The sequence below is a fragment of the Harpia harpyja genome, chromosome 9 (assembly GCF_026419915.1).
Source record: "Harpia harpyja isolate bHarHar1 chromosome 9, bHarHar1 primary haplotype, whole genome shotgun sequence".
Lineage (NCBI taxonomy): Eukaryota > Metazoa > Chordata > Aves > Accipitriformes > Accipitridae > Harpia > Harpia harpyja.
In genome coordinates, this window is record NC_068948.1 from 12,460,433 (window position 1) to 12,488,299 (window position 27,867).

The 27,867-nt window shown below is 41.1% G+C and overlaps 2 protein-coding genes across 15 annotated transcripts in view; one reads left to right on the forward strand and one right to left on the reverse strand.

Moving 5' to 3' along the window:
- Window positions 1-18: 18 nt before the first annotated feature.
- Window positions 19-4,300, reverse strand: RGS9BP (regulator of G protein signaling 9 binding protein). Its single transcript, XM_052797233.1, has one exon. The coding sequence runs from the start codon at window positions 4,068-4,070 to the stop codon at window positions 3,357-3,359; it is 714 nt and encodes a 237-aa protein (XP_052653193.1). The 5' UTR covers window positions 4,071-4,300; the 3' UTR covers window positions 19-3,356.
- Window positions 4,301-4,473: 173 nt separating this feature from the next.
- ANKRD27 (ankyrin repeat domain 27) overlaps window positions 4,474-27,867 on the forward strand; it is a 50,504-nt gene continuing 27,110 nt past the window's right edge. For 7 of the 14 annotated variants that reach the window (XR_008236679.1, XR_008236680.1, XR_008236678.1 and 4 more), the window contains exons 1-12: window positions 4,474-4,768; window positions 16,301-16,431; window positions 17,603-17,713; window positions 18,743-18,899; window positions 20,419-20,573; window positions 20,898-20,957; window positions 21,048-21,101; window positions 21,186-21,251; window positions 21,330-21,406; window positions 21,778-21,899; window positions 22,842-22,920; window positions 23,808-23,940. Coding sequence is in view for 11 of the 14 variants with exons in the window: in XM_052797218.1 (XP_052653178.1) it covers window positions 4,474-4,768; window positions 16,301-16,431; window positions 17,603-17,713; window positions 18,743-18,899; window positions 20,419-20,573; window positions 20,898-20,957; window positions 21,048-21,101; window positions 21,186-21,251; window positions 21,330-21,406; window positions 21,778-21,899; window positions 22,842-22,920; window positions 23,808-23,940 (1,440 nt within the window). In the remaining 3 variants the exon portion in view is untranslated. The other 7 variants (XM_052797223.1, XM_052797224.1, XM_052797225.1 and 4 more) reach the window with 7 other exon arrangements.

Below are 27,867 nucleotides of genomic sequence, written 5' to 3' on the forward strand. Positions count from 1 at the left end.
CTGCTGCAAGCCAACCAGTAAGTTATAAGAATGTACTTTATTTTAAGTTAAATAAATAGTGACAGTAACAAGTTTGAATGATTCAAAGTGTAAAAAATACCACCCATGCACAGGCAAAACCAGTATAATTCAAGTCAGGAATAGGATTTTAGTATACAGCAAATTTAATGTGTGTATCCTGTGAATAAAGACAAAAGAACTGAAGTAGAACAACATTGAAATTAAGCAATGACCATCTTCTTTTGTACTGAAAACACAGTAACATTCTTGTTCACTGATCAGCATGACAGTATTCGCATTTTCATCATGCTATTTAGACATAGAGTATTTTGAAGTCTGACTTCCCATTTTTCACTTACAAAAATAGCCTTTCCAGTCTCCTTCCAGTTGCATTCTGGTGGAAAAAAAAGACGACTGCACATCTACAACATCTCTTTATTTCTTAATTTAAAAGAAGCATCAGTACTTTTGGGCAATGGCGGTTTCATCTTGTTTTGATTTTGTGCGCTGTTGAGCCTGAACTCTGCCACATTGAGTGTACACTTGTATCAAGTGTAGGAGATTAATGGCAGGAACATTATCCATTTAGATGGTGCCAATCCTCTGTTAGAATTCTACTTAATCTTTTAATTTCAGATAGCCTAAATATAAGATGATACAGATTTTTAGGAACAAACTAACGATGAATAAATCTGCAGCCAGCTTTGTCTTAAGATTTAAAAATATGTTATTTTTCCAAGGTCCAATCCTTTAAATACTAATTGTGTGCTTATTCATAATGAAGCAAGACTTACCTAATTATAGGCTACTTGTATGAATTCTTTGAGTCCTGTATCCAAAAATCCAAATTCCAAAAAATGCAACGGACTGAAAATTTACAAGTTACCAACTCACTGAGGCTTGCTTTTGAAGATGAGATTACCTATTCTTAAAAATTCTTCTACACAACTAACTGTGGATAAACAGCATACCCACTTTGGGATACCAAGATACAAGATAATGAATGTTGTAGGTGTTACCATTTACTTATCCACCAGAAATCAGACTTGCATTACTTGGGTTTTCAGAACATGTGGTTCAACGATCTGATTTCAAAAGGAACATGGAGTTTTCAAGAAGCACAGAATAGAGTCCAACTTCTTATCCACCTTCCTGTGAACTAAGTAAAAGGAGAGTGCAAAGAGTGGAAATACCCACAAATCGTTAGTGACTAGTGGTGGCAATCCAAAAACGTACATTCTCCTGCAGCTTTTGCTGTATCTTCCATAAATATGTTTACTCAATATGACTTTCAAGGAGATCTCATTTAAATCAACACACCGCAATTACAGCTCGTCTAGACAGACTGAAACAGTAGCACCAACAAATACAGGCTTGACTTTGTTAGAATGCTGCCAGGGTTCTCTATGAACCTAGGTTAACTAAGTAGAAAACACATCCTATGGAATGAGTGAAATAAAATAGAAAGAAATGTGCAGTCATTGTAGTATAGAACTGTGAATTCCCACGAGAATGGAGTTAGACTGGATCAATGTGCAGAACTCACGTTATCCTTCAACGTAATGGTAGTCTATAGCCTGTAGTTCGGGCCTCCACTTACTATTCTTCCTCACCTACATTATTTTTTTTCTTACCTACAAGTGACCAGATTCAAATTTGTCACACACTTTTTCTCCCCAAATCCAGTTCTTAGGTTTTAAAGAATAAACTCCTGCAGTTTTTCAAAGTATGTTTAGTTTAGTTTTGAACTCAAAAATATTAGCTGTTTAGAGTGTTGTCAACATAATTTTATTTAACAAGCATGAAGACTGTTGTCTAGTAACTTCACAAAACATGTCTGATCATTATTTTTGATAATGTGTCCATAATAATCAATGCAGAAGAATAATAACTTATTAAAACCCCAATATTACAGGGTCTTTATATTTGCCTGTGGAGCGCCTCATACACTTACAGCACTATAAAGTATGTACCAGGCATTCTTGAATGGATAGTGTGTGTTCACAGTAACAGAAGACAGTTCCATAAGTCACGTAATAAATACCGTAATACATAGGTCCTTCTACAAAACATTACAGAGCTGCTCTGCAAAGTTAGTGTCTGTCCCCCCAATTTTACACTGAAACGTTGACAATCTTATGGTGAAGCACTGTAAAGTTTTATGCTGCTCTTGTACTTACCTCCCAAAATTGCAGTCTATCAAATTGGACCAATCCTACAGGCTTCCTGTTTCCCAAATAATTAATCAGACATGAATGAGATACGAAACTGAGACACATTTTTAGCTTTGCCTGGATTTCTGCAAAGAATTCAGGAGCTTGCAGAAGTGTGACTGTACATATACAGACATCAATCCCTGCCTGTCAACATGAGAGGGGATCTCTTTGGATTATTAGAAAGGTCCGCTTTAACTTGACATTTTTGTTTGCCAAAATCTATTTTCAAAAATTACTGCTTCTGCTGTGGGTAGATTAATTGCTCCTATTTTCATAGTTAACAGTGAAGTGCAAACTGTTTGCTTCTATAGGAAGAGAAATTTGAACCAATGGCAAGAATCAGCCTTTCTGCAGGGGAAGACAAAATCGTGGTAAACGTGGATGAAAACCACGAGGCTTGCTAGTATTTTTCTGAATATGCAACTCTCCCTTTTTTCTCTCTGGATTTGGAAAGCCATTAGTCATTCACGCATGGTCTGCTAACCCATGCAACTGGGTTCTGTACAATCCAGTCTAAATCAACAAACAGTATTTGGTATCAAACATTGCTTGTTCTGTTTTCTCCATCCTCCTCCCCCCCTCCCCCCTCCCCAACCATTACCTTATCTAAAATAGAGGCTGTTTACATTCTTTTACTGGGGTTTTCATACTTCTCCTTTTCCTTCACTGAAATAATATTTTGTGTATTTGATGAAAAAAAAAAAGTATTCTATCCACTTTGTCAGACAAAACACCTGTGTTAGCCTCCAAATTGTGTAACTCTCCAATACTGTAAACAGTGACCAGCAGGAAACACCAGAGCCTATTCAAGAACAAAAAATACAGGCTTCTGAGAATAGTGATCTATTAATAGCAGACAAATCCCTGTTATAGCCAGTAGTGATAATACCCTGATACTTCATAGTTAACCGTTACAAGTCCAGTAGATGTGCAGGCTGATTTGCATCTCTTCAAAAAGCAAGAAGAAACAAATCGTGCCTTTTAGGATATTGAGAGGCAAAAGTTTTGCTTTGTTTTTTCAAGTGCCAGGTTTAAATTCTCAGCTCATCCGAGTGACCCGTTTTGAAATTAAAGGTGAGGCATGAAACACTCCAAAGACAGACCGGAGGGGGGGTCGCTCTTGTCAGAGCCTGCACCACCCTAAGAGAGTTTTACCACACACACTGCCAGGACAATAGCGATAATGAGCACAGCTGAGAAAATAATCCCAGCTAGAACCTTGCTGATATCGCAGAAGGATTTATTTTCCTCCACAGAGATCATGCCAATAGAAGAAGCGCCCACGCTGATGGTGGATTTTAGTTCAGCCCCTGGGTCTTGCTTGGCCTCTACTGTCCACTGGGGGACACTGACCTTCATTTCCATCTCGTACATCATCTCTCCTACCTGGTTGATTTCGTTCTCGAGGTCTTTCAGATCCACCACGTCTATATTGTGCTCAGCCTCGTATTTCATGTTCTGGACGCTCATCGCCCTGGCGGCCACGCCAGAGGTTCCCCCACTCATGCCTGTCTGGATCAGGTGCTTTTTGGGGACGTTCAGCGGGAACTCGTGGCCCAGCTCGAGAGCTCTCCTCATGTCGATCTCCAGGATCTCTAGGCACGTGGAGAAAATCACCCATAGTCTCTCGAACTCGGCCTTATCTTCCTTGCTCACGGTTTTGTCCTTCAGGACCGTGGTGAGCTTGTTCCTGTTGGCCACCGCTAGCTCCTGGGCTTTCTGCCGGGTTTTCTTGAGCTCCTCCCGCAGGTTCTGGGAGTCCGAGGTGCCACCGATGGTCAGCACCATGTGCCGGTAGCAGGCGGTCACCTTGTTGAGCGCGTCCAGCAGCGCTTTGCACTCCTCCTTCACCATGATCCCGCCGGCGGCGCGGGGCTGCCTCCCCGCCGGTCTGCCGTGCTGCCGCTCCGCCCCGATCACCCGCTACCGGGACCGGGGAGCTGCCGAAGCCGGATGCTACCAGCACACATGGCAAGCCGTAGCTCCGGGTCGCGCATGCATTCAGCGCCCTCCTACCCGCCTGGCGTCCCCGCCGGCTGCTCGGGCGGCGCTGACGCTTCTAGGAGCCCGGGCGGGCTGCGGGGAGTCCCGGGCGGGCAGGCAGCATCGCTCCCCGCCTGCTACTGCCACCGCGCCGGAGAACCGGGGCGGCTCATCCCGCAGCGCGCTGAGCGGCAGCCAGGGCTCCCAGCGATCGGGCGCCGCTTTTTGAAAAGTGCCGAACACCGAGGAGGAGGAGAAGAATGCGCGAAGGACAATGCTCTCGAAAACGAAAGCCGGGGAGCCGGCGGGCCCCGGCTGCCGCTGCCGCTGCCCCGCCGCTCGCCTTTCCCTCGTCCCGGCTGGGCGCCCGCGGAGTCACATGGCGCCGCCCGGGGAGCGCCGGCGGCCTCCCGGGCGCGGCCCGGCCCGGCCCTATAAGCCCTCGCAGGCTCCGCCTCCGCAGCCTCCGACGCCGCGGCGGCCGCCTGGCTCCTCGCTCGCTCCCCGCCGGCGCCCGGCCATTGGCTTCGTACGGCGCCGCCGCCGCGCCGGGCCCGCCCTGGATCCCGGTAGGCCTCGGCTGAGGCGCTGGAGCGGTTGGGGGGGGCGGGGGGAGACTCCGCGGCCGGGGAGGAAGGGAGGCGATGTTGTCGGTGTAAGTAGCGCTCCCGCCTCGGCCGGGGGCGGCCCGCTTCTCGGCGGGAAGGCGGCCTCCCGCGGCGGGACCCGCTCTGAGGCGCCGCCGCCACCCTCCCGCCCCTGGGTGACGGGGAGGGGGGGGCAGGGCGCGCGCGCCCTCGTGTGCCGTGCGCCGGCAGCGGCTCGGCCGCGGCCTGGCCGGCGGGCGGGGGGGGTGTGTGTGTGTGTGTGTGTGTGTGTGTGTCTCCGCCGCGGCCTGCGCCCGGCCTGGAGCTGCGGCGGGGCGGGGGGGTCAGGTCGTGGTTGCTGCCGGGCGGCCTGGCGGCACCTCCGGCCGCAGGAACCGGCGGCGCTTGTGTGCGCTCGCGGTCTCGCCGGCACCTGCCTTCCGTCCCGCTCCCTTACCGCGGTGAAGCGGCAGAAACCTTTAATGCGCTGCTGAACTTCATTTAACCCCAGCTACGTGGGCTGTTTACATGAGGTCGGTGCTGTCGGTTTCCTACCAGACCGCACGGTGCAGCGGGTGTCGCAGGCCCTCCAGGGCAGTGCAGGGGGATAGGAAGCGTGTTGTCTTCGCCTTTTGCGCGGGGGGTGCCATCCGGAATGTCTGCTGTTAGCTCAAGTCGGGCAATTCTACATCAGAAAGTGCAGGAAACACACCGGTTCCTCACTAGCAGAAATGATGCTTCACAGACTACTCTTGTGAATGTGCTGAAGTACCACATAGTGATTAGCAGTGGACGCTAGGCTGTGTTTGTGTGTTCGTCCAAACCTTCTAGAAGAACAATTGATGATGCTGAGTGCTACAGTGTAAACTGAACTATGTTCTCTCTAGTACACGATGTGTCTTTGCCAAAGTGGACTTCTGGAGAACTTGCTTGTCGTAACATACCCTGCTACGTGTGCCTCAATGTTTGTGAGTAACCGAGTGGTTTTCTGATGCTGTAGTAACTTGAAAAAGATGTGATGACATACTCCCATGAGAAGGGGGAGCATGACCCTTTCCCTTATCATGCCACCCCTTTAGTGCAGCGTGTGCTATGAGCAAGATAATGTGCTATGAGGAGCAGAGTCCAGGCAGGCTGGCTTCCTGGAGCTCAGCCCAGCCTGCAGAGTCTTTTCTAGACTGTTCCTTCTTCTGGATCTTTGTAGCTTGGACTCTATTGACTGTTCTTTTTTGTTGTTGTTCTGCCTTAATTTTGGCCCTAATTCTAAGCTGTACGTAGCTTCTCCTGCAGGTTGCTACCTGTGGAAGAAACTGTCTTTTAACTTCTGTAGATTGCCAAGTTACTACAGGGTAAACTGAGTAGCTTGCTACCAATTTGTGTGTTGGTAGCCTAGAAGTGAATCAGTAATGCCTGTTTCCTTGTAGCTGTAAAGAAACACAGGATCATTTTGACCTGATTATAAGTGAAGTCTTATAATTGCTTAATCATTGTCAGGTGGAAAAAGGATTAGCTCTGGGTTTGAATCTGGAGTCTTGTGTGTGACTTAAGTGTTAAGCTTATTGATAACTAAATCATGCATTATTTGTGTGTGTGTATAGCAGCTGTGTTTAGAGTCTGCCACGTATCACTAAAGTTACTGTTCACTGTGGCACATCAGAACCTTGAAACTGCTTCTCTGAAAGTAGCTGAAAAGGGGAGGGAGGGGGTATTGTTTCAGGAACATGTGACTACTTAAACCTGAAGGTGGCAGTAGTTATAATCTGTATCAGATAATGCCTAAATACATCTTCAGGTGTGTCATGTGGGAAGAAAGAGGCTGTTATTTAGATTAGTTCTAAATTAAGTTCAGCTGCATGCAATTATCCAATTCGGGTAGATTGTGGAAACTCTTAAAATTCAGTTGTTTATCAGACAGGCATGATGTTCTGAAAATCCAAATCTTGATACTGCTTTCAAACAAGATGCTGACTGGCCAAAATATTGTCCTGGGTAAACAATTAGGATGGAGTGTAAAAATCCTTAGAAGTGAATTAGGATGTAGCATAATGAGTAGTAGGAGAAATGTATTTCCTGGTTCTGTGGAAAGGCTTTCTTGCAATAGATGTTAAGGACCATATTCTTCCTATTCCAATACCCTTAAAAATGTTTGCCAAGTATTCTGTGATGCTTCTTGAACGTCACTACTTGTTAAATGCTATATCCTCATTTTAATAGACTTCGAAGTAGAATTTTAGGTAAATACAAGTCTGTTTTGTTTAAACGGTTGGTAAGCCTTGCCTGTTGGGCTCGCTTTTGGAGTAAGCTCATTTACTGAATTCAGCCTGTGGAATGCTGTGGCTGGGGAAAGCTTGAAGCCACTGTGAGATAAGAATGGGATACTGTGAAAATGAAACATGACATCAACCCCCTCCCTCCCCCCAATAACTGATAACACTATGCAACTTCCTTCAATAACTATTGTGTGATTTGCTTGCTGGTAAAGTGGCTTGCAGATTTGATCCATAGCAAGAATCTTAATTTGTATTATGGAAAGAATGTTAGACTGATATGTCAGTGTCATGGTGTTTACTGTCAGGAAGCTCTTAATTACCTCAGGCTGGTGTATGGTGCATTACATAGCATCAAAACAGCAGCAGTGGTTAAAATAATTTAATTTGCTATTTAGAAGAACTTACCTGCTGAATTGTGTTCCAGTCTTCCTTACCCTTGCTCTGCTCCCTAAAGGAGGGAACTAGTGTAATTCTGCAATGTTTTTCATAACTAGATATTCCAGTAATGGTCTGACGTTAAGTTTCTTGCAGTGATGAGGTAAGACTTAGTGCTAGCCTGCAAGGATTTCATTTTCTTATTGGGATGCACAGAAAATGGATTAAGTTCCAGTCCAGTTGTCTGGTCTAAGGACAATCTGAATGAAGGTAAATGGGATACAGGGTTGCTGGCTTCAGTTCCCTTATATTTCCGTGGGTGGCCTGTGCTGAGTCTGACCCTGCATACTTGGTTTCCTTACAGACTTGCTGCTAGTCTTGGAGTTGATATCAACCTTATGAGGTCTGCTGTGAACAATGGTGGTCTGTAACTGTAGTCAAGAAATGGTGTTACCTTCTGTGACCTGTATCTCAGCAGTAAAGTGTTCAGGCCCACTGCACCCTCAATACACGCGGGCTGGGGAATTACACCACTGTCTTGCCTCAGTAACTAAAGAATCAAAATAATTGGCTTAAGTAAAACACTGTTTATACTTGTATTTCAACTCCTTTATTTTCTTCCCCCTTCCAAAGAAGTACGTGTGCTGACACCTCTGCAAACCTGAGGAGGTGGCCTTAAATACAGCTCACTAATATTTGGAGGAAGCACCCTTGTTTGAGAAGCTGTTTTGGGAACTTTGTACTTTCTGTTAATATTTTTCTTCTAAATGTTCCTTGTAATTGTTTATGTGGTTCACTGACCAGCACTCTCTGCACTCTGTTCCAGGGCTTGCTTGTGAATAGCTCAGGGTTCCCCATCTGAGAATTTAATACAGCTTTAATAGTGGTAAGCCAAGGAATGAAAATTCTTTGCATCTACTCTGGTGGATTTCTAAACCTGCAAGAATTGAGAATTGGGAATCTAGTCTCTATTCTGCTGTGAAGAGGATAATGCAGCTTGTTCATAATACTTGGCTAATGACAAGTAAGATTATCTCAAAAATCAACAGAAGTTGATCATCCAGAAGTTCCTGGATGAAAGTGGGAAGCTTGCCTGTTGAAGGATGAGCCGCTCATATTGAAATGTACTTTTCTGGAGGAAAAAAATAGGTAATTGTGGAGAGTCAAGCCAGTATGTTCTTTGTCCTCGAGTCTGAGACAAGTAAGAATGTGTCCGTGTCAAACTACAGTGCAAATACACTGTTAAAATACAAAAGGTGAACCTTCTTACTACTTTTTAAGAATGAGCTCAGTTTAGAGTTTGAGGTGGGGTTCATAATTAAGAGCTGCATGAGGAACTGATACAGACTGATCTGCACAGTACTCCCTGTTGCTGGCAGGTGCTGTAGGGTTTCTGGGGGGAGGCCTGTCTGAGAAGGGTGGGAGCAGTGGTAGGACAGCCAGAGCTGCCCTAAAAAGGGCTTGGGGGGTAATTGGGTAGAGACAAAACCAAAATCATGAGATTCTGTGCCAGCTCTTAACCGTTCACTGGAAGAAATGTGTGCCTGAAGGGGAGATACTGAGAGAAATGAGCATCTTCCTGGAATGCTGCTGACCCCTCCTTTCCAGACCCTGTTCCATCACTGTCAGACTGATGTTCTGGGATCATAAAACTTAGTTTTTCCCTGATTGCTAGGAAGCCTTGAGCTGGCTGATACAAATTCAATGCTCTATAATCTGATAATTCAGAGGTGTTATTCTGACATACTTCAATTTCACAGAAAACAATAGAAGCTGAATCTAGAAGGGGTAGGTTACCTTGTTTGCTCCCTTGTGGTGAGCAGGGTGCGCTGGAATGTGTTTCAGTTCTTTTTCAGAAGATGCTCAGTGTTCATCCCTTAGGGGAGGGGGAGTAAGGTTTCTTGTGTGCTCAGAAACAGAGGAAGGATCTCTTGTTTTGATTTTGAGGTGAATGCTGATTTGAGGGCTCAAGTCTAGATTGTAACCTTTGCCCAGAAGTGGAGTAAATGAGGAGTAATAGTGCAGGTAAAACAGTGGCTGAAGTGGTAACTAGATTTTTATTTGGACTGAGACTAGTTAAATTCCACTGTTAGAATCCTGTTGAGTGAAACTTCAGAGTATTGCTGCACAAGTAAAATTCAGTGAACTTAAAGCTTCTTGAACATTACATGCTAATGGACCTGGTATTGGAAGATTTTGGAGAACATGGCATTCTGCTGCTTTGTAGCTGGACTTTTGTGGGGAGGACACTGATACACTTGATGTTAGCATCCCAGTGTATTATCTTAACTTGCTCTCCTGGAGAGATTTCAGGCTACTGAACTATGCTAAAAATTTTTACCAACTTTGGTAGCTGTTTTACTGTCTTTGTTCTGCCAAAGTATTATTAAATGCCTTGGTGAAAACACAGAATCTTATACTTCATTGAATATGAAGTGTTTGTATACAGAATCCCTAATTCTGTTATGAAAGACACCTTCTCTGTAGTATGTTTTGTTAGGTCTTTGACAGTGGTACAGCAGGACATTCAGAAGATGATGTGCCTAAGAATAGAGTAAATAGTTGTATAACTTGCTTGTGGACATGATGTAACTGCCGAGTAACAATGCAAATACAAGGACATCTTCTACTTTAATGGTTGTTTGTCTAAATTTCAAAATGCTTCTTAAAAGTAACTGAAACCTGATAGGTCTGTAAAAGATACCTCACTTGACCATATCGAAAGGCAAACACCATCAATGACAAATGAAACTGTCATAGTTAAATCCTACTCATTGTTTTCAGTACCAAAGGTTGTAAGACTTCATTTCCAGTGGTTTGGAGAAAACAGTGATGTGCTTAGATTCCATGGTATGTTTTTCACTTTAGCTATCCCTTTTACCATTAGTTATATCATTAGAATTATCACTGTGCTCTTAATCTAGAAAGGATTTGGCTGATTTAAAGTTATGATTATGTTTTTTTTAAACAGCAACATAATGCTTATTAGATTCTCTGATCAGCTAGCTTCTGTTCTTCCAGCAATTTGAGCTATTTCTGTGTTTACAGGCATGAAGCCACACAGTTAAGTGATCCCATTTAAACCTTTTATATAACATTAATACTTGTGTATTGCTTTACAGCTCAGCATGATAGAATTTAATAAACTTCATAGTGAATATGGCTTATGACAATTTTTAGTGGGCTTTCTGTTAAGCATTAAACAGTTCTGGTAATGTGTATAAGGCTTTGTAAATTTCCTGCTTTCTTAGTGTTAGTAAATCTAAAGCTGTCCAAGGTGCAACTAGAAGAATAAATCTGTATCCCCCTGATGTTGCCTCCCTGCCCCAAGTTAAATTAGGTTGAAGCTGGATGTTGTGTTCTGCCAGCAAACTCTCAACAGAGTATTTTATTGTGTTCCTAGAATTACAGCAATGCATTAGCCACTATTTTCAGATGCATTTAACTTTTGGGGTGGAAAGAAATTGATTTAATCTCAAAAGTGCCTGAGCCAAAATTTGGGGAAGCTTTAATGTACTAATGTACTCTCTTGATTCTGTAGACTTAATCTATTTAAGTTTAGTATGAAGTCCTTTGTTTTTCTGTAATTACTTAAATTATAGATGGCTTATACATCCACACTTCTGTCTCTCTGAAGAATGCTGTGGATAGGTTGAAGGAGGTCCAAGTGAATATAGTAACTCAACTGTTTCAGTTAATAAGTATTCCACCCTTTCTTTTTCATAACCACATTTTAATCAGATATGATAGCTATCCACTAATGTAGCACTGGGCAGATGCAGGGCTAAGGGAGTGAGAAAAGGGAAGGAAATTTAGAATTGTGATTCTCAAAACAGTACTAATTTGGCTAGCGGTGGTTATTTCCTGCTGGGTGGGAACATGAATGTGGTGAGCAGTTCCAAGTTAGCAATCTGCTTCTGCTCAAGGTGGGTTACAAACACTCGTGAACTAGAAGTTTCAGCTTCCTTATTGGGGTACAGCATGTCTATGGCATCTTAGTTGCATTACAGTAGCTAAAATGCTAGAATTCAATGTTTGAATGCAGTTTCTTTTCACTTCTTGCTGGAGCTCTCAAGTGTGATTCAACCCTGTCAGTAGTTCTGTAGTAAAAGAATCTACATGGCTGCCACTAAGTGTTTTAAAACTAGTTATTTGTGGTGTGTAACTCATGAACCAGGAACTGAAGGCTAGAATTTCAATCTCTTCCTGTGATGATTTGTCAACTGAAATGATTCTTAAAGTACTGTAGTTGCTTGTGTGTTTTTTCAGGTGTGGGCAATGATTTAAGAGCTACATCAATCATACAGACAGCAAGCTTCATAAGCTCAGGTTTTCTGTGGGAGCTCCCCTTGTCCCATAGATCTCTTCCTCCTGTTTTGCCAGGGAATGAAATGTTGTTTCTAATTCCTTTTTAGACAAAGCTTATCTGTTTTTTTTCCTTTGATGGTGAGATACAGGTTTCTAGATGAGGAGGATTTGTGGAATATGGTGTTCTCTCCCCCTTCCTATTATGGGAAGAACTCTTTGGACTTAAAGATTTTTTTTTTTAAGCTGAAAAGGTGGCAATGTAGCTATAGCCATTAGAAACACTTGTGCACTGCAGTTTTGTCTCTATAGTCTCATGCTTGGTTGCCTTGTGTCAATGTGCGCTTTTCCCTGATACAGTACACGGTATGCTAAACCTTCTCTATCACTGTCTTGGGGAGGGTCATAGCAGTCTCGTCTTCTGCTTGACCACATACTGAACATGAATTCACGAAATAAAAAGGCACATGAAGATGCCTCAGTGGGCAAACCACATTAATGAGAGCTTGATTTGGAAAGTACCTTGAGAGACCATATAATCTAGCCTCCTAGCTTCACTATGTCCATTATCACCTCTAGTAGAGGTTTGTCTAATAGGTTCTTAGAGATTTACAACACGAGATGCTTGATAGCTTTGCTAAGCAATCTAAAGCATGTATTTATCTTCTCTTTTGAAGGGTGTTCCTGATCTGTAATCTGTGTCTGTTTTCTTCAGCTAAGGCCTATTTCTTCTATAGATGTGGAAAAAATGCCCTTCACTGAGAGCTTGATCCATCTTGGGGAAAAAAATTCTTACCTGTTTAATGCAGTTTCTTCAGCATAAACAACATCACTGCATTTCATGTTTTGGATCCTGCTTCCAGGGCTTTCTTGTCTTTCTCACTTCAGATTCTCCTCCAGTCAGTTCATCTCCCATGAAGTGCAGCACCCAAAAAGGGATGTAGGACTCCAAAATCAGTTTTGCTGTGGCAGTCTCTTTTGCAGGTTGCACATGTGTGTTCATACAGCCCTGCTTGGTGCTTGAATTATATATAATTAAATTGTCACTGATTCATGTTTGGACTGTAAGCTGCAGTCATTTAAGATCTTACTTGGAATTGTGGCCTAGCGAGCTGTTTAGCAGGCAGGTTTGTGGTGTTTTGTTTTTTGTGGGTTTTTTTTTTTTTGTAGCTAACTAGTCCTGCTTATTAAGGTCTGTCTTAGCCCTGATGTTCTACAGATGAGTGATGAGAGAGCTGTGTTCCTGCAGCAGACCTGCCACTGGGCTTGTGTTGCCTTTTCTCCTTCCCCCACCACTGGCTGAGGCAGCCCACAGCTTGAACTTGCATTGCAGCTGCCTGCCAGGATATGTTTATAGCAATCAGCAGCTGTGGAATTACTGGTGATCATCCCATTTACCCAGGCACTGTGGTAGGATGATCTTGTGCAAAGCTGTACTTTTTCTAGGTTTGAAGTCTTGTAATTACTGAACTTGGCTAATCTTTTGAAGGTGTCAATGAGCAAATGTTTTCTTCCCCTTTGTGTTAGCAAACTTCGTATCTGTGCTCCAAAGAACACTGTTTTGGGACTGCTGAATTAGTATTCTTTCATAGAAGCTCTTAGTTTTATTGTATGTTTTGAAAGCAGATGAACCATTTTATCTGGAACGTCACAGGAAAACTCTGCTTGAGGCAGTTATCTGCCACTGCTAAACTTCAGTAGTTCAGGATGAGGTTGTCCTAGCTGTAACTGGTGATAACTTTATAGTAGAAATTGCTTGCAGCTTTAGCTGATCATGTTTGTGTTTAGCTCTCCAAGGGAGCTCTCCTTGTGCCTAATTATAAGGAGGGATCAGACTGTAGATCAGTTAACAGACTATAGATCAGTTAACAGCATAGCTGAAACTCAAAGGCTATCTAAAAATCAGCGGGAGTTGGGTGTATGTTTTTCCACTCTATTAAACTACCATACAATCATTTCATGTCTCTTCCATGATCTACAGAGAAAGGCATTTTTTAGTACTAGTACAGCATTAGGTAGTAAGGTATTGTAAGTGCTACAGAACAAGCATAAGAAGCTCATGCTAAGCAAATAATGCGCTAGGTATAATTCTACATTTAAGAAAATGGGGGAGTACTGATTGTGTGAGGGTGGCTTGCTCAAATTAAAGTTCTGCTGCTGTTCTCACCCTTTCCTAGGTTGTGTAGTTGAAATTGCATGAGGGAATCATGCAACTTCTGTTGATTCCTAAGGGAAGCTGGATGAGGGGAAAAGATATAGAACAGACTAGTTAATGAACAGACTAGTTAATTAAGCACTTGTAAGCCTGTTGATCTCAATTCTTCTGAATAAAATAATTCTGAAGTTATTCCAGAAGGGACCTATTAGGGTTTTTCCTGTCCTTGTGTCTAGGATGTGTCATAGTTTGGTTTTTTTTTTATAGGGGATTACAATTGAGGAAGCAAGCAGTTGAGGGTCTAGTGCCTCTAGAGATCATCTTTTCCCTGTGACACACCTGGTGATAGCTTTTTCCAGTGCTTACAGGTTGGGTTTTCTGTCTCCAGTCACTTTTTTGCTCACTGTTTTGCCAAATGTTATGCATCAGCCTGACCTCAGATCGTTGAGACTTTTTCCATGGTAGTAGAGATGACCACAAATGATGCATTTCACAGTGGCTTTTTAATTATGACATGGATATTCATATCTCCTTGATATACCTGTTTCCTATAACTTTCCCTGGAAAGTTGAGGATTGCCTTACACAAGGGTTCCTGTTACACTATCTGGGTGTCTCATTGATGTGTATCAGGCAGTAGTCCTTACACAGGTGAGTATTAGCACTTAAATGAGCGTACTGCAAAGGCATCAATGTCCTGTGATGCAGTAGAATCTGCTGTAAAGAAGCTGTTAATTTGTGTCTCTTGGCTTGTTTTAGATCTTAGCAGTGCAAGTTAGCTTGTATATCAAAGTCGTAATAATGTAGATCTTAACTTCCTTCCTCATCTCTGAAGTTTTGTCCAAACATATCATGCATTGTTAGACTCCAATACCTGGAAGGCCTAAGGAGACATTATGAGGATAACTATGTAATTGGAAATCATAGAATTGTTTAGGTTGGAAAAGACCTTTAAGATCATCAAGTCCAACTGTTAACCTAGCACTGCCAAGTCCACCACTAAACCGTGTCCCTAAGTGCCACATCTACATGACTTTTAAATACTTCCAGGGATGGTGACTCAACCACTTCCCTGGGCAGCCTGTTCCAGTGCTTGACAACCCTTTCAGTAAAGAAATTTTTCCTAATATCCAATCTAAACCTCCCCTGGTGCAACTTGAGGCTGTTTCCTCTTGTCCTATTGCTTGTTACTGGGGAAAAGAGACTGACCCCCACCTCACTACAACCCCCTTTCAGGTAGTTGTAGAGAGCGATAAGGTCTCCCCTCAGCCTCCTTTTCTCCAGGCTAAACAACCCCAGCTCCTTCAGCCGCTCCTCATAAGACTTGTGCTCCAGGCCCTTCACCAGCTTCGTTGCCCTTCTCTGGACACGCTCCAGCACCTCAATGTCTTTCTTGTCGTGAGGGGCCCAAAACCGAACACAGTACTCGAGGTGCGGCCTCACCAGTGCCGAGTACAGGGGAACGATCACCTCCCTGCTCCTGCTGGCCACGCTATTTCTGATACAGGCCAGGATGCCGTTGGCCTTCTTGGCCACCTGGGCACACTGCTGGCTCATATTCAGCCGGCTGTCAACCAGCACGCCCAGGTCTTTCTCTGCCGGGCAGCTTTCCAGCCACTCTTCCCCAAGCCTGTAGCGCTGCATGGGGTTGTTGTGACCCAAGTGCATGACCTGGCACTTGGCCTTGTTGAACCTCATACAATTGGCCTTGGCCCATCGATCCAGCCTGTCCAGATCTCTCTGTAGAGCCTCCCTACCCTCAAGCAGATCGACCCTGCCTCCCAACTTGGTGGTGTCTGCAAACTTGCTGAGGGTACACTCAATCCCCTTGTCCAAATCATTGATAAAGATATTAAACAGAACTGGCCCCAGTACTGAGCCCTGGGGAACACCAATTGTGACTGGCCACCAACTGGATTTAACTCCATTCACCACCACTCTTTGGGCTCAGCCATCCAGCCAGTTTTTTACCCAGCAAAGAGTACACCTATCCAAGCCATAAGCAGCCAGTTTGAGGAGAATGCTGTGGGAAACTGTGTCAAAGGCTTAGTAAAGTCCAGGTAGTCAAGATCCACAGCCTTTCCCTCATCCACCTTGTCATAGAAGGAGATCAGGTTGGTCAAGCAGGACCTGCCTTTCATAAACCCATGCTGACTGGGCCAGATCACCTGGTTGTCCTGTATGTGCTGCATGATGGCACTATTCATGGAAAATCTTTCTGAATAACTTCTGAGTAACTATAGTTACCTTCTTATTAGTTAGGCATGCCATTGACTGCTTACATCAAGACCTGAAATTGCTTTTTTCCTTTTAGACAAGGGGAATCAAACTGCCCCCTAGGTATTCCCAAATATTGTGTTTTAACAGATACCTTGTATGATACATTAACCATTCTCCATATGTATTTCAGAAAATCTCCTTGGAATATCTGAAGTCCATATGGCTATGTATGATGAAGATATCTTGAAAAATCCCTTTTATTTGGCCATTCAGAAGCGGCGTCCTGATCTATGCAGCAAAGTTGCAGAACTGCATGGTATTGTAAGTATAAATAAGGAGATTTAAAAGCTGCTTATTAAATAGTAGCTATATGAATTTAAATCAGATGCCTGCTGTGACACATGCAAAGATTAGTGCAAGCCTGCGAAACTTGGAAGTGAAGCAGAGCAACTTTTAGTTGAAATTGTTTTTTACTAATACGGACTTCTTGGTATACTGCATGGTAGTTAAAGGTCAAAGTTGGTGGTGTTTCTAAACTTTACAGGAGGCTTATTTCCTTTGCTCTGAACTAAATTTACATATTCTCCTGCTTGCTTGTAACTTACAATGGGATTGACCTTTTGAAATCCCTGGTGGAGAGACAATCGGTCATTTCTGACAGCATTTTACATAGCAAAATAAAGCAATTAAACTGAGCTGGAATAAAAAATCCAGTCCTTAAGACTTCTAATCTGGGTAGTCTGCAATTAGTCTTCATCCAAAATTAAGTATGTGGAGACTCCATTGAACTTGGAGGTTATTGTTACCTGATTATAAAATAAGCTTTAAGTTGGACAGGGTTCTTTCAATTGAGTATTAAGCTGGTGATGTGAACAGCTGAAATGCTGTTCACCAGTTCTGTCTGTATTCTGACACCATTTCTGAAAGCTGAGTAATGAAAGAACCATTTGTTTCATGTTTCTCTTCCTTGACAATGAGATTTATTTCTTTCCAGCATGTATACAGTGTTTGTTGTATTCATAATGTGTTGCTTTCTAATTAAGAATTTGTCTCAAACTGCCAGTCTGTTGGTATGCAGTAGACCCAAGATGTTTCTTATCTTAGATTTTTTTTTTCTTCTTTCTGATGGATTTTCATTTTAATTTGAAAATATACTTCACTCTTATTAGCTGCCTAATTAAGTCATTCAGGTGACTGGTGCTAAGTAACTTAAGATTTCATCTCCATCTCTTAGTATTGTTTGCTTCAGTTACATATCATCCTTTTTCAGATAAGTCACTAAATGAAACTTCTAGGTTAATCACTGGACTGTGTGTCTATTGATGGCCTTTCCTTTTTATTTATTTAAACAAAAGCACCTATAGTTGCTATACATTTGCTTGTAAATGTTTATAAGCCAGATTCAATTGCTTGCCTCTAAAGGGCGAAAGCTATTGGTGTTTAGCTGGTGATACATGGCATTTCTCTCTAAAGCATGATTTAACTTTTTCAGGTGTTAGTTCCATGCAAAGGAAGCCTTTCAAGCAACAGTCTTTCTACTTGCCAGTTTGAATCTTATGTTCTGAAGCCACTAGAAGAAAATTTTCAAACCTTAAATGGAAAGGTATTTCTGTTTTGATATATGAACGTGGCTTGGGGACACTCGCTGCAGTTGATAACTGATAGTGTGAACTAATGGTTACAGGAGAGGTAGCTGGGAGTTAGAGCTAATTGGCAAAAGTAGTGTGTTGCCCGTCTAAGCCAAAGTTCTCAGGGATATACTGCTTTCTAGAAAAAGCTGTGGTTTTGGCCTGTACGTAAGAATAGTTGTCCTGTTCAGATGGTAACACTGCTTCTGATTTCGGTGTACTACTTTGGCAAAGCAAATTTGTCAATTTATCTGTGTTTTGTGGTTAAGAATTTTGTTGTGTGGCAGAAGGGCCTTTGTCACTTAAGAACTGTCTCTCTAGCTTTCAGGCAAATAGTAGTCTGTCTATATTGTATGCAGATGGGAGTTCACTGAGGCTTAAGACAAAATTAGGGTGGTATTGAGTTGTATCTGAGGCCTGATGTATTAATTCAGTTCAGTAAGTAGAGCAGAAACTGACTAATATAGCAGCAAGCCATGGTAACTAATGCTAACACTGCACAGGATCACATTTTCTTCACTTGTAATTTTGCAGTACAGTCTGAGATCTTGCACCTGTTTGCAGGCTATTGTTTAGATCTTCCTACTGCAGAGGTCCTCGCTAGAGTTGCTTGAGAAGATAAAGCTGAGCATGAGAAATGTAGACAAGATGTGGTGTTCTTCTGAAGCTGGACTTAGGCCCCAGTTCTAAGTTGTTTTTCAATTTCCCTTCTAAGTGCTCTAAAATCTGCAAATAGTCACTTAGACCTTGCAGATTGTCTGAAACCTCCTCTAGTAGTAGACTTGTAAATAAAGTAGGTATAAGCAAGGTTTAGCTAGCCATCTAGAAGGAATCTTTGATTCAGGGTCTACGCAGCACAAGAATATGAACTCTCTTGAATTTGGGGCTTTCTTGTCTTGCAAGATTCTCCTCTTTCCCTGAAAATGTAACTGCAATGCAGAAGCCAAAGAGTAACTTTACTCTGGCAGAGTTTTACACTTGATCTGGTTTTTGTTTTGTTTCAGGAGATCTTCATACAAGGAAACATCATCATTTTAGGAACTGGTTTTAATTATCATCTCTCAGTACCTGTTCTTTTTGAGGAAACATTTTACAATGAAAAAGAAGAAAGCTTTAGTATATTGTGCATAGCTCATCCATTGGAAAAAACAGAAAGCTCAAGTATGTATTGAAATGTTAACTTGGTGGTCTTGTTTGCACAGTGAGCAAATTAGTATGTTTGATATGCTTAATACATTTCCTTTATTCTGAAAAGTGTTGGCTTGGTTGAAAGCACTTGGCATTTATTGGCCTGCTGGGGCAGATGTTGGTATGCTGCTGGAGAGAAATATTAAGTTGCTGCCAGGCAAACTTAATTCCATAGGGTCTATGCCTCAATCTCAGCACTAAAAATTATTTGTGGAATACTTGATTCAGCATGATTTTTTTTAGCAATGCTCAGTTTAGTGCTGACTGCTTAAAGGGATTGAGTCTTAAATGTGAGATGTATCTTGAGATGCTAGGTGGATGCACAAAAAAACTGGAGAGGTAAACTCTTTCATGATCACTTCAGTGGTTAGAGGTTGTATAGCATAGTTACATAGCAGCTCTTCTGGTTGTGGTCTGTCTCAAAGTTGAATGTGTTTAATTTTTGTCCTAGTACTGAAACTGCTTTTAAGGCTGGAACAGCATTTCCAAGACTACTGTCAAAGCTGTGAATGTAACAGGATTTCCTTGTGAATTTGTATAACAATCTGTATTTACTAGTTAAAAGGAACAGAAGCTTCTTAAAACATACGCTTTTTGTGAGACAAAAACCTCTAGTCTTCCTAAATACATAAGAATATCTATTTGAAACATATGATGACAAAATGAAGTAATACTAGGGTAGTGTGAAAATAGTACTGTGAGGGAAGTATGAAAGTTTTTCTGGAAAAAAAAAAGCTGGCATACATATAGGCTTAAATTCTATAAATATTAATCTAAATATAAAAAATTATTCTTGTGGTGTTCCCTTTTTTGGCCATTACTTAATGTAGTTGTATAGCAGTCTTTCAGAAGTGAGGTAATTTGTAATTTCAGAAGTAATTTGAAATGAATGAGATCTAAGCCTGTTATTAGTTGGCTGCCTTTGATTGCAGATGAGAGACTTGCCTAGAAAAAATTTTTGGAAAAGCAATATGAATTTTAAGTGAGGCATCCAATTGTCTTATTCAGAAGCAAAGTGGATTTGATTTAATATTTACATGAAGCAACTTTGCTCTCCCATTCAGAGAAAGCATGTCTAAATAAAGAGTAGGTTATGTAAAAATCCAAGATGGGATTTTTACAACTCACTTAGAGGACACTGACTTCCTGCATGGGCATTCAGTGAATACTGTAATGTGCTTTTCTTCTACTTTCAAGCTTGACTTGTGCTCAGATTGAGTTGTGTATGTGGCAATAAATTACCCCAGGGTAAAAAAGCATGTGAAATCACTTTTAGCTATTCCAAATAAATACTTGACATAAAAGGCAAGAGACCCTACTCTAAAAGTGATGCATTAAATTCTTTTAGTTAAAAGCAATACCTTCGGTTAAAGGTATAGTAAGCTGAATTAATGTTTCATTGCACACGAGTTGGCTGTGTATGTAGTGACAGAAAGCGCTTTACCATGTGTACGTATTAAGCCTATGTGTAAATTCTTGGCTTTCATTTTAGGTCAATCTACAGCTTCATCAAACTCCTATTCTCTTAAAAATATTGAAGATGTTAGAGAATTCTTGGGAAGGCACTGCGAGAGATTTGATAAATACATAGGATCTTTCTATAGAACATTTAAAGAACATGAAAGGAAGAGCCTCCGCCACTACATAGTCAGTATCTTGCTTCTTGATGTTTAATTTACTAAATATAATTTACTTCACTGCTTTGGATATCTTTTGTCTTATTGAGCTTTTCTGTGTCAGAGTAGTCTAGAGTTGAGGAAGGTGGGAAGGGAGAAGGTAGAATTCTTAATTGTGAATTACCACATCTTAACTTTTGGGTAAAGGCAATTTTTATAGCTAAAAATCTTACCATAGTGCACCCTTCTAAGGCAGGGAAGACCTCCTGTCTTTGCTTATTTATGCTTTGTTGCTTCAAGACAGATTAACCTGAATCTGATTGCTTTTTCTTGTCTTTTCTCCCCCTGCCCCCAGGATTCTGTCAATGCACTTTATACCAAATGTCTCCAGCATCTTTTGAGAGATTCGCACTTGGTAAGCACTTACTCCACTAAATACATAGTGTTACTTAAGAAATAAATTATCTAACTTTCTTTTGCTGTTTGTATGGCTTTACTTTTCTAGAAGATGCTTGCAAAGCAAGAAGAGCAGATGAATCTGATTAAGCAAGCAGTTGAAGTAAGCATCTGAAATGAAGGAAAATAATTAGCAAGCTATTTTTAACTCTCCCTCTTATGCCTAAAGTACTGTTTTTTTCTACAGATGTATATCCACCATGCTATTTATGATCTAGTCTTCAAATATGTGGGGACCATTGAGGCAAGTGAGGTAAGATTGATTGGTTGCTAAAGATTAGTTGCATTAATTTAATGCATCTTAAAAACCTGTTGCCTTTCTGTTGATTAGGATGCTGCTTTTAACAAAATCACAAGGAGCCTTCAAGACCTGCAGCAAAAAGACATTGGAGTGAAGCCTGAGTTCAGGTGGGAGATGATTGTGGACTCTGAGGAGTTACTGAGATCCTGTCTTAAATAGGTCTTAGGCCAGCCAAAAAGTGTCTTCCTTCAGACAACAGCAAGTTCTTCTTATACTTCATTCCTTTGAGATGGAAAAGTAAAGTTTTGCAAGTGTCATTTTAGGGCAGTTTTTGCAATGATTGTTATCGCCTTTCCCTTTATATTCTTATGCTTCCCTCTCCATCTACAGGGTACAGAAATGCAAGTGTACTTGGAGTAGAGATGGAAGTATTTTAATACCGTTCTTCATCTTGGTTCTGAATAAGTTAAAACTTGGGTTTTGGACATCCTGCACAGGAACTCTGTATGCTAACCATTTCTTTCAAATTATTTTATAGTTTTAATATACCACGTGCAAAGCGAGAACTGGGTCAGTTGAACAAATGTACTTCCCCTCAACAGAAGCTACTTTGTCTACGAAAAGTGGTACAAATTATTATGCAATCTCCTAGCCAAAGAGGTCAGTAATTAGCAAATTAACTTGTTAAGAAAAATGTTTAAAATTAAGTACACACAAAGCATTTTGCTATTCACAGCAGTTTATATACCACTTGTGGATTAAACAGTTAGGCTGGGGTCTGCCTTGCAGGTCTCTAAACAAAACAAAACAGAGGCAAGATAGCCACTTCAGCATTATTTCTCATGGGGTGAGGTGGGGTACTTGCTTAGCTTATATATGTTTTAGCTAGAGCATGTGAGAAGCTTGCATGTGCTAGGACATCTTCTCATGCAGAAGAATTGAGGGTGATCCATTTTAAACACTGAGGATTGCTGCTAGATCATTCTTGTCTATTCGTCCATGCGCCTTGATAATCTTGAAATCAATACTCTAGAGATACATCTTTTGCAAAGTGCAGTGTTAGTGGGGGACGAACAAGCCTTCTATATGCTGCATTCAAAGTGCTACCATGGATTACAGAAATGATTCTGTGATAGGAAAGCATGGACTTCTTAACCTGGTATTATTTTATGTAGCCTGGAGAGAGAAGATACTTCCACTAAGCAAATGGAGTAGTACAGTGAACTTACGCTTTCCCTATTTCATATCTTCCTTTCTCCAGGAAGACTCCTGGGTTATAGGAAAGCGTATCGACTTTGACGGTAGTTTTTGCCCTCAAGAATTTCAGAAATCTTATGTTAGTGCTCTGCCCCTTTCTGTGGAGGAAGGAAAGGATGCTAGTCAAATATTGCAATTTGTACAGTACAAACTGTATTTGTTGTTTGGCTCCTGGCAGCCTATTTAGAGGGTGATTGAGAACATTTGAAGGGCAGCCTGTGTTACTCAATGCATTCTCTACTAGTAGAGCTGGCCCTTAGTCTCAGGAGTTGGAACTCTGTTTATAGGTATTGCTCTTGATTGAACCATGACATGACTAACACCAGATGTAAATTCTTTTTTTAGTTAACATGGAAACCATGTGTGCAGATGATCTTCTCTCTGTTTTGCTGTATTTACTTGTAAAAACAGAAGTCCCAAACTGGTATGTAACTATGTCTTGGCTGTACAGAGCTCCATCATGTCATCTTGTATGTAATGCTGCTGTAGGGGCAAATGTTTCTGAACATGCAGTAATAACTTACACTTTCAGTAAGAGGGGCCGATGTAATGCAGAAAACTATTTTTAGTAGGACAAACAGCAAAGATGTTACAGGTGTGACTGAATTAAGGACCTATCAGGAATTCAAATGCTGTGTCTTCTGGTGTTTTGATTCCCAGCCCAGAAAAAAGTTGTAATGGGAGGCCATCTCTACACCAGATCTGCATGTCAGTACAGACTTCACAGACTGGTCCTTCCTCATCTGTGTTTGGAGCTGTGAAACCTTTTTGCAGCTTCTAGGTGTTTGATACATTTCATATAGAGTAACTAGATTTGAATGCTTAATTGCTTGTTGCTGACCTGTGCCATTGTGTTTATCTCTCCTCACTACCAGTAAAAGTATATCTAAACCTTCTGCCTGTATCTGAACTGAATTTTAGTGTTGGTGTATCCCATATCTCAGAGACTAGCATTTTTCCTTTAATTTGTAGCTATCACTTTACACTGGTGCTTATGGTGCTTGAAACATTAACATGTTTGAAATGTGTGAAACAGCCTCCTGTTGCTGTTCTTATCCTGTCCTTCATATTCCTTATTTATACACAATTAATTGAATTTCGTTGAATAATTAAGAGGTAAGTAGGGTTCTGATCCATCTACAAAGCTCAGAACAGCCATAGTATTGATAGCCTAACAATCTTTCTAGAAGCTTTTTCTTAACCCACACCTGTTGCCTGCCTGGATTGCCTAAGATGAGTTGCAGTATTAAGACGACTCTAGCATGACATATCTTATTTTTAGTGATTTATGGCTTTAACTTTTTATTTCAGGATGGCCAACTTGAGTTACATAAAGAACTTCAGGCTTTGCAGTTCAGTGAAGGATGAATTGGGATACTGTCTAACCTCAATTGAGGCTGCAATAGAATACATACGACAAGGCAACCTCTCTGACAGATCAACAGTAAGCTGCTCTTAAAGCCTGTCAAATGTGTACTTGATAAGCTTGTAGGACTGTAGGAGTAAGTCCAGTCAGAGGATACAAACAGCTAATGTAAGAGTTCCTTTTTTGCACTTAAAGAAATGAGTTGAAGTAACTATACCTGAAGCAAAGCTAAAATGATTACAATGAAGTCTTTGTTGCTCATTGTATACTCCTCGAGGAAGTAGTTAAATATCAAGTCTACCTCGTCATGATCAGAGGAAAAATGATAGCTCTATTTTTCAACAGCTTAGTCTTCAGTAAATTTAATATCTCCTGTTTGTACTCTATCATGGTTGTGAAAGCAATGCAGTACTTGAGAGTAGGCATAGCTTAAACAGATTTTTCTTTAATTTTAAAAAGCTTAGCTATGCTAGCAGAATGGTGATGACAGTGTAACTTAGAATTATTCAGTAAATCTTTGTACTCCAAAAATTCAATGTGTTTGCAGTGCAGATTACTGTGTTGCACCAAGCTGATAGTTTAATGGGAATGCAGGACAATGATAAAGTGGTGTTTGAAGGTCAAATTTGGCTCTTGGGTTCTCTAACCTAGCAGGGGCAGGAAGTTTGTGGATGCATGAGTTATTTCCTACTGGGCAACTAGACCTTCTGTCAATCAGGTCAAATCCCTGCAGGCCAATCAAGGATGATATTGATGTGACTTCAGAAACTTCGATGATTTAAGAACTTTGTAGCTTATTTAGTAAAGGAGTCCAGTCTTACTGCACCTGTAAAACTTTCTGCTGTTGCAAAATTAGGTTTTCCTGATCTGATGTGGAAATCAAAAGAAGTGAACTTGGAACCAGAGTGAATTCAATGTGTCTCAGTCTGCCCAACTGCAAAGCACTGGAATCTAATTGCAGGGGCCAGAATAATGGCTCAGTGTGCAGGGCTTGGGATGGGACAACTTGGGGCACAATCTTAAAGCAGCAGCACTTAAAGTAACATTTTAGCCTTCTGTTATTTCTGGTTTTGTTCTTTTCTGGGCTCTTTCCATGAACCTGTCGTGCATAAGTTTTTGTACACTCCAGAAAAAAAGCACTCTTTCATTTTGTGTTAAGAGACTGTGATAATTCTTGTCTGTAATACTGTATTGAATTATGTTTAAAAAAAATAAATAAAAATGTTAGTTTAAAAGGAAAACAACCTGCCAAACAATTGTGCTTCCTGTAATCACTTGGCTATCATTAACAATCAATACACAAAAAGCAATGCTGGTGGTCTGGATGGAGAACTGGAACCAAAGTAGAATTGTCTTCTACAACAATGCCAGCAAGCTGGAAAAAAAAGCCAAACCTGGTCTTAAATTTCTAGAATAATGACTGTTTCCTATTAAATGTCTGGTCCTATCCCTCCTTATATAGTTAAGGATAGCAGTTTTTTATACTGGGATCACCCTCAAGTGATTACAACTTAAGTGCCACTGCCATTAAGATACTATATTTCTTTAGGGAGGCATCTGTCTTGAAAGATGAACTATATATTTGAGAAGTGTAGATGAGAGCAGTCTCACTGCTTATGTTAGCATCTGCACCAACATAAGGGCAAGCAATAAGTGTTTCTCTCCATACCTCAGCTGGATCAGCTCCAGACCTAGAGTGCTAGCCTCTTTCTCACTTCAGTGAACATGCAACAGGAGCTTTTTTCTTCTACATTGCCTTTCATAGGAGTCAACATCGCTTGAAGGCAGCACCCTGAGATGAGATGGAAAACAGCAGAACCTTGAAGACAAGGAAGTGGGTGACTCCCTGCCCTCTAGCACAGCTGAAAAGGAAAGAGCTAGACCACCCTTTTCTCTAGTGTAGGGTAAGGGAGAAGGTGGCACACATTGAAGAGGAAGAAAGTAGGTAGCAAATAACCCCTTGACAGGAATTGAAAAAGGGTAGTGAGGAGGTAGAGGAACATGGTAGGAACTTCTGATAGCATTGCTCTCCCTTCATGAACTTATCAGTTGAGATATTGCCTTTATTCTCTGGTAAAGGAGATCAACTTTCTGTTTAAAGTGGCAGCAGCTGTCATGTTGATGCCCCATGGTTTCTGTTTCCAGATTGTGCTGGAAAGGGTTGTGGGATTTAAGTGAGCAGGAACATTGCTGTGCCCTGGGGCTTCATTACAGCCCCTCATGTGGCTACACTTAATTTTATAGCTGGCTTCAGATGGAGCTTCTGGCAGCTGAGTAATGCTGTTGTCCAATCCCTAATGAAGCTAACTACATAAAGAAAACTCAGCAGGGAGCTAATGTACCCTGTGGGATAATGAGCATATTATCACCCTCATGTCAGTAAAAAAATTGCACTTAGGAGACACCTGCCAAATCCCTTCACCTAAGGTCATGCAAGTCTTGGAGAAACATTTTGATTGAATGGAGGAGAGGAACATGTAACTGATGGCACAAAAGATTCCATTTTATTTTCTGGGAGATGTCACTTTAACTAGAATTCCAGTTAATAAGTATTGGACTTTAGTTCTGTTCCTATGCACAGATAATGTGTAGTAAGACCTTCTAGTTCAGAGGGTTGAAGTAAGGTATAAAGTAGGGAGTTAGAGCCAGCCACTAGGGAATAGGCAGCATTTTGGTTCTTGTATGGAAAGAGCTGTAGGTGGCAATGAAGTTGGCATGGAGGAAGTACAGGTGGGAGAAGCCAGGAAAGGAAGACTTGAACACAAAGTGAGGCTAAAAATATTTGGAGGGGTGGGGGTGTGGAGATGACTTCCCCAAGTCTTCAGCTGTAATCTGTGAAAGTCACCTTGGATAGGTTATTATACAAGTACACCCTCATAGGTACAAATATTTCATTTCTCTAGTGTAGTGTTAGATGAAAAGATCATTAATGTTTGGATGTGTATTTTCTAGACAATATAGCTTTAAAATACCCGAGAGTCCCACTCAAAGCATTTTTTTTTTTTTTTTAAATTCCTGGAGTGCAATTAAAGCAGGTACAAGCAAGTTTTGTCTTTGAAGGCCCAAACTTGCTTAATTCTTCAACCGATACCTGATTCTTCTGCCATTTTGTATTTTGCTTTCAAGGATATGTAGTTTCACCTGGGATGGACTCTTTTTTTCTGATTTATATAATAAATAATACCTCTACATAAGGATTGCTGTCTTAAGTCACTCTTTGAAATAATTATTCCACTTGGGGACACTTCTGTTGTAAAATACACTGCTGGAAGGAACAGTACTAAAAGTACAGGAGGTCTTGCTAGTGGTTACTTAGATTCTCCATAGTGAAAGTATAAAGCTGTCTGAGCATTCGCATTAGAAATTCTGATTGGACTTCAGAAACTTGTATCAGCAGTAAAGCTTTAACATTTTTTTCTAGTTAATAACATTTTTGATCAAGTATTTCTTAGGGAAGTTACTCCTGATCACACTGAAGAATCTATCCAAGGAGGCTAGTGTTATCTGCCTTGTAATTCTGAAAAGATACACTTGGGTATCTTTAGCTAAAGTACTTAGGTTTGAAAAGATTGGTGAATATTTGTCATCTTGACATATCTAAATACAAACAACTTACTGTGAAATACAGGTCTGAACTTTTATTTCTCGACCTCACAAACATGTTTTTAATGACATTATTTGCTATACAATGGAGGGGTTTTTTAGACAGCTCTATGAGAGGCATTTGGGTTGATTTTGAAAGTTGAGTGATCTGATTTCTAGAAAATCTGAACTCTTTCTTTTTAGTGTTCAAGTGATCTTGTTTATTTGTAGTTCACTAGTTTCTTGAACTTTATGCTGACTTACTACTGTTAAGAGCTGAGTTGGACTTTTTTTACTTATTTAATGTCTGGTCTTCACAGGCTTAATTGCAGAAGCTGTAGCCCAGATCCTAAACCATTGAAGTTTATCTGATACATGGGTGTTTATCTTAAATGCAGTGGTCTTCAGTTTGATGGATGCTGG

Excerpts from the sequence above, each read along its gene's own strand:
- RGS9BP (XM_052797233.1), bottom strand. The coding sequence starts at position 4,070 with ATGGTGAAGGAGGAGTGCAAAGCGCTGCTGGACGCGCTCAACAAGGTG.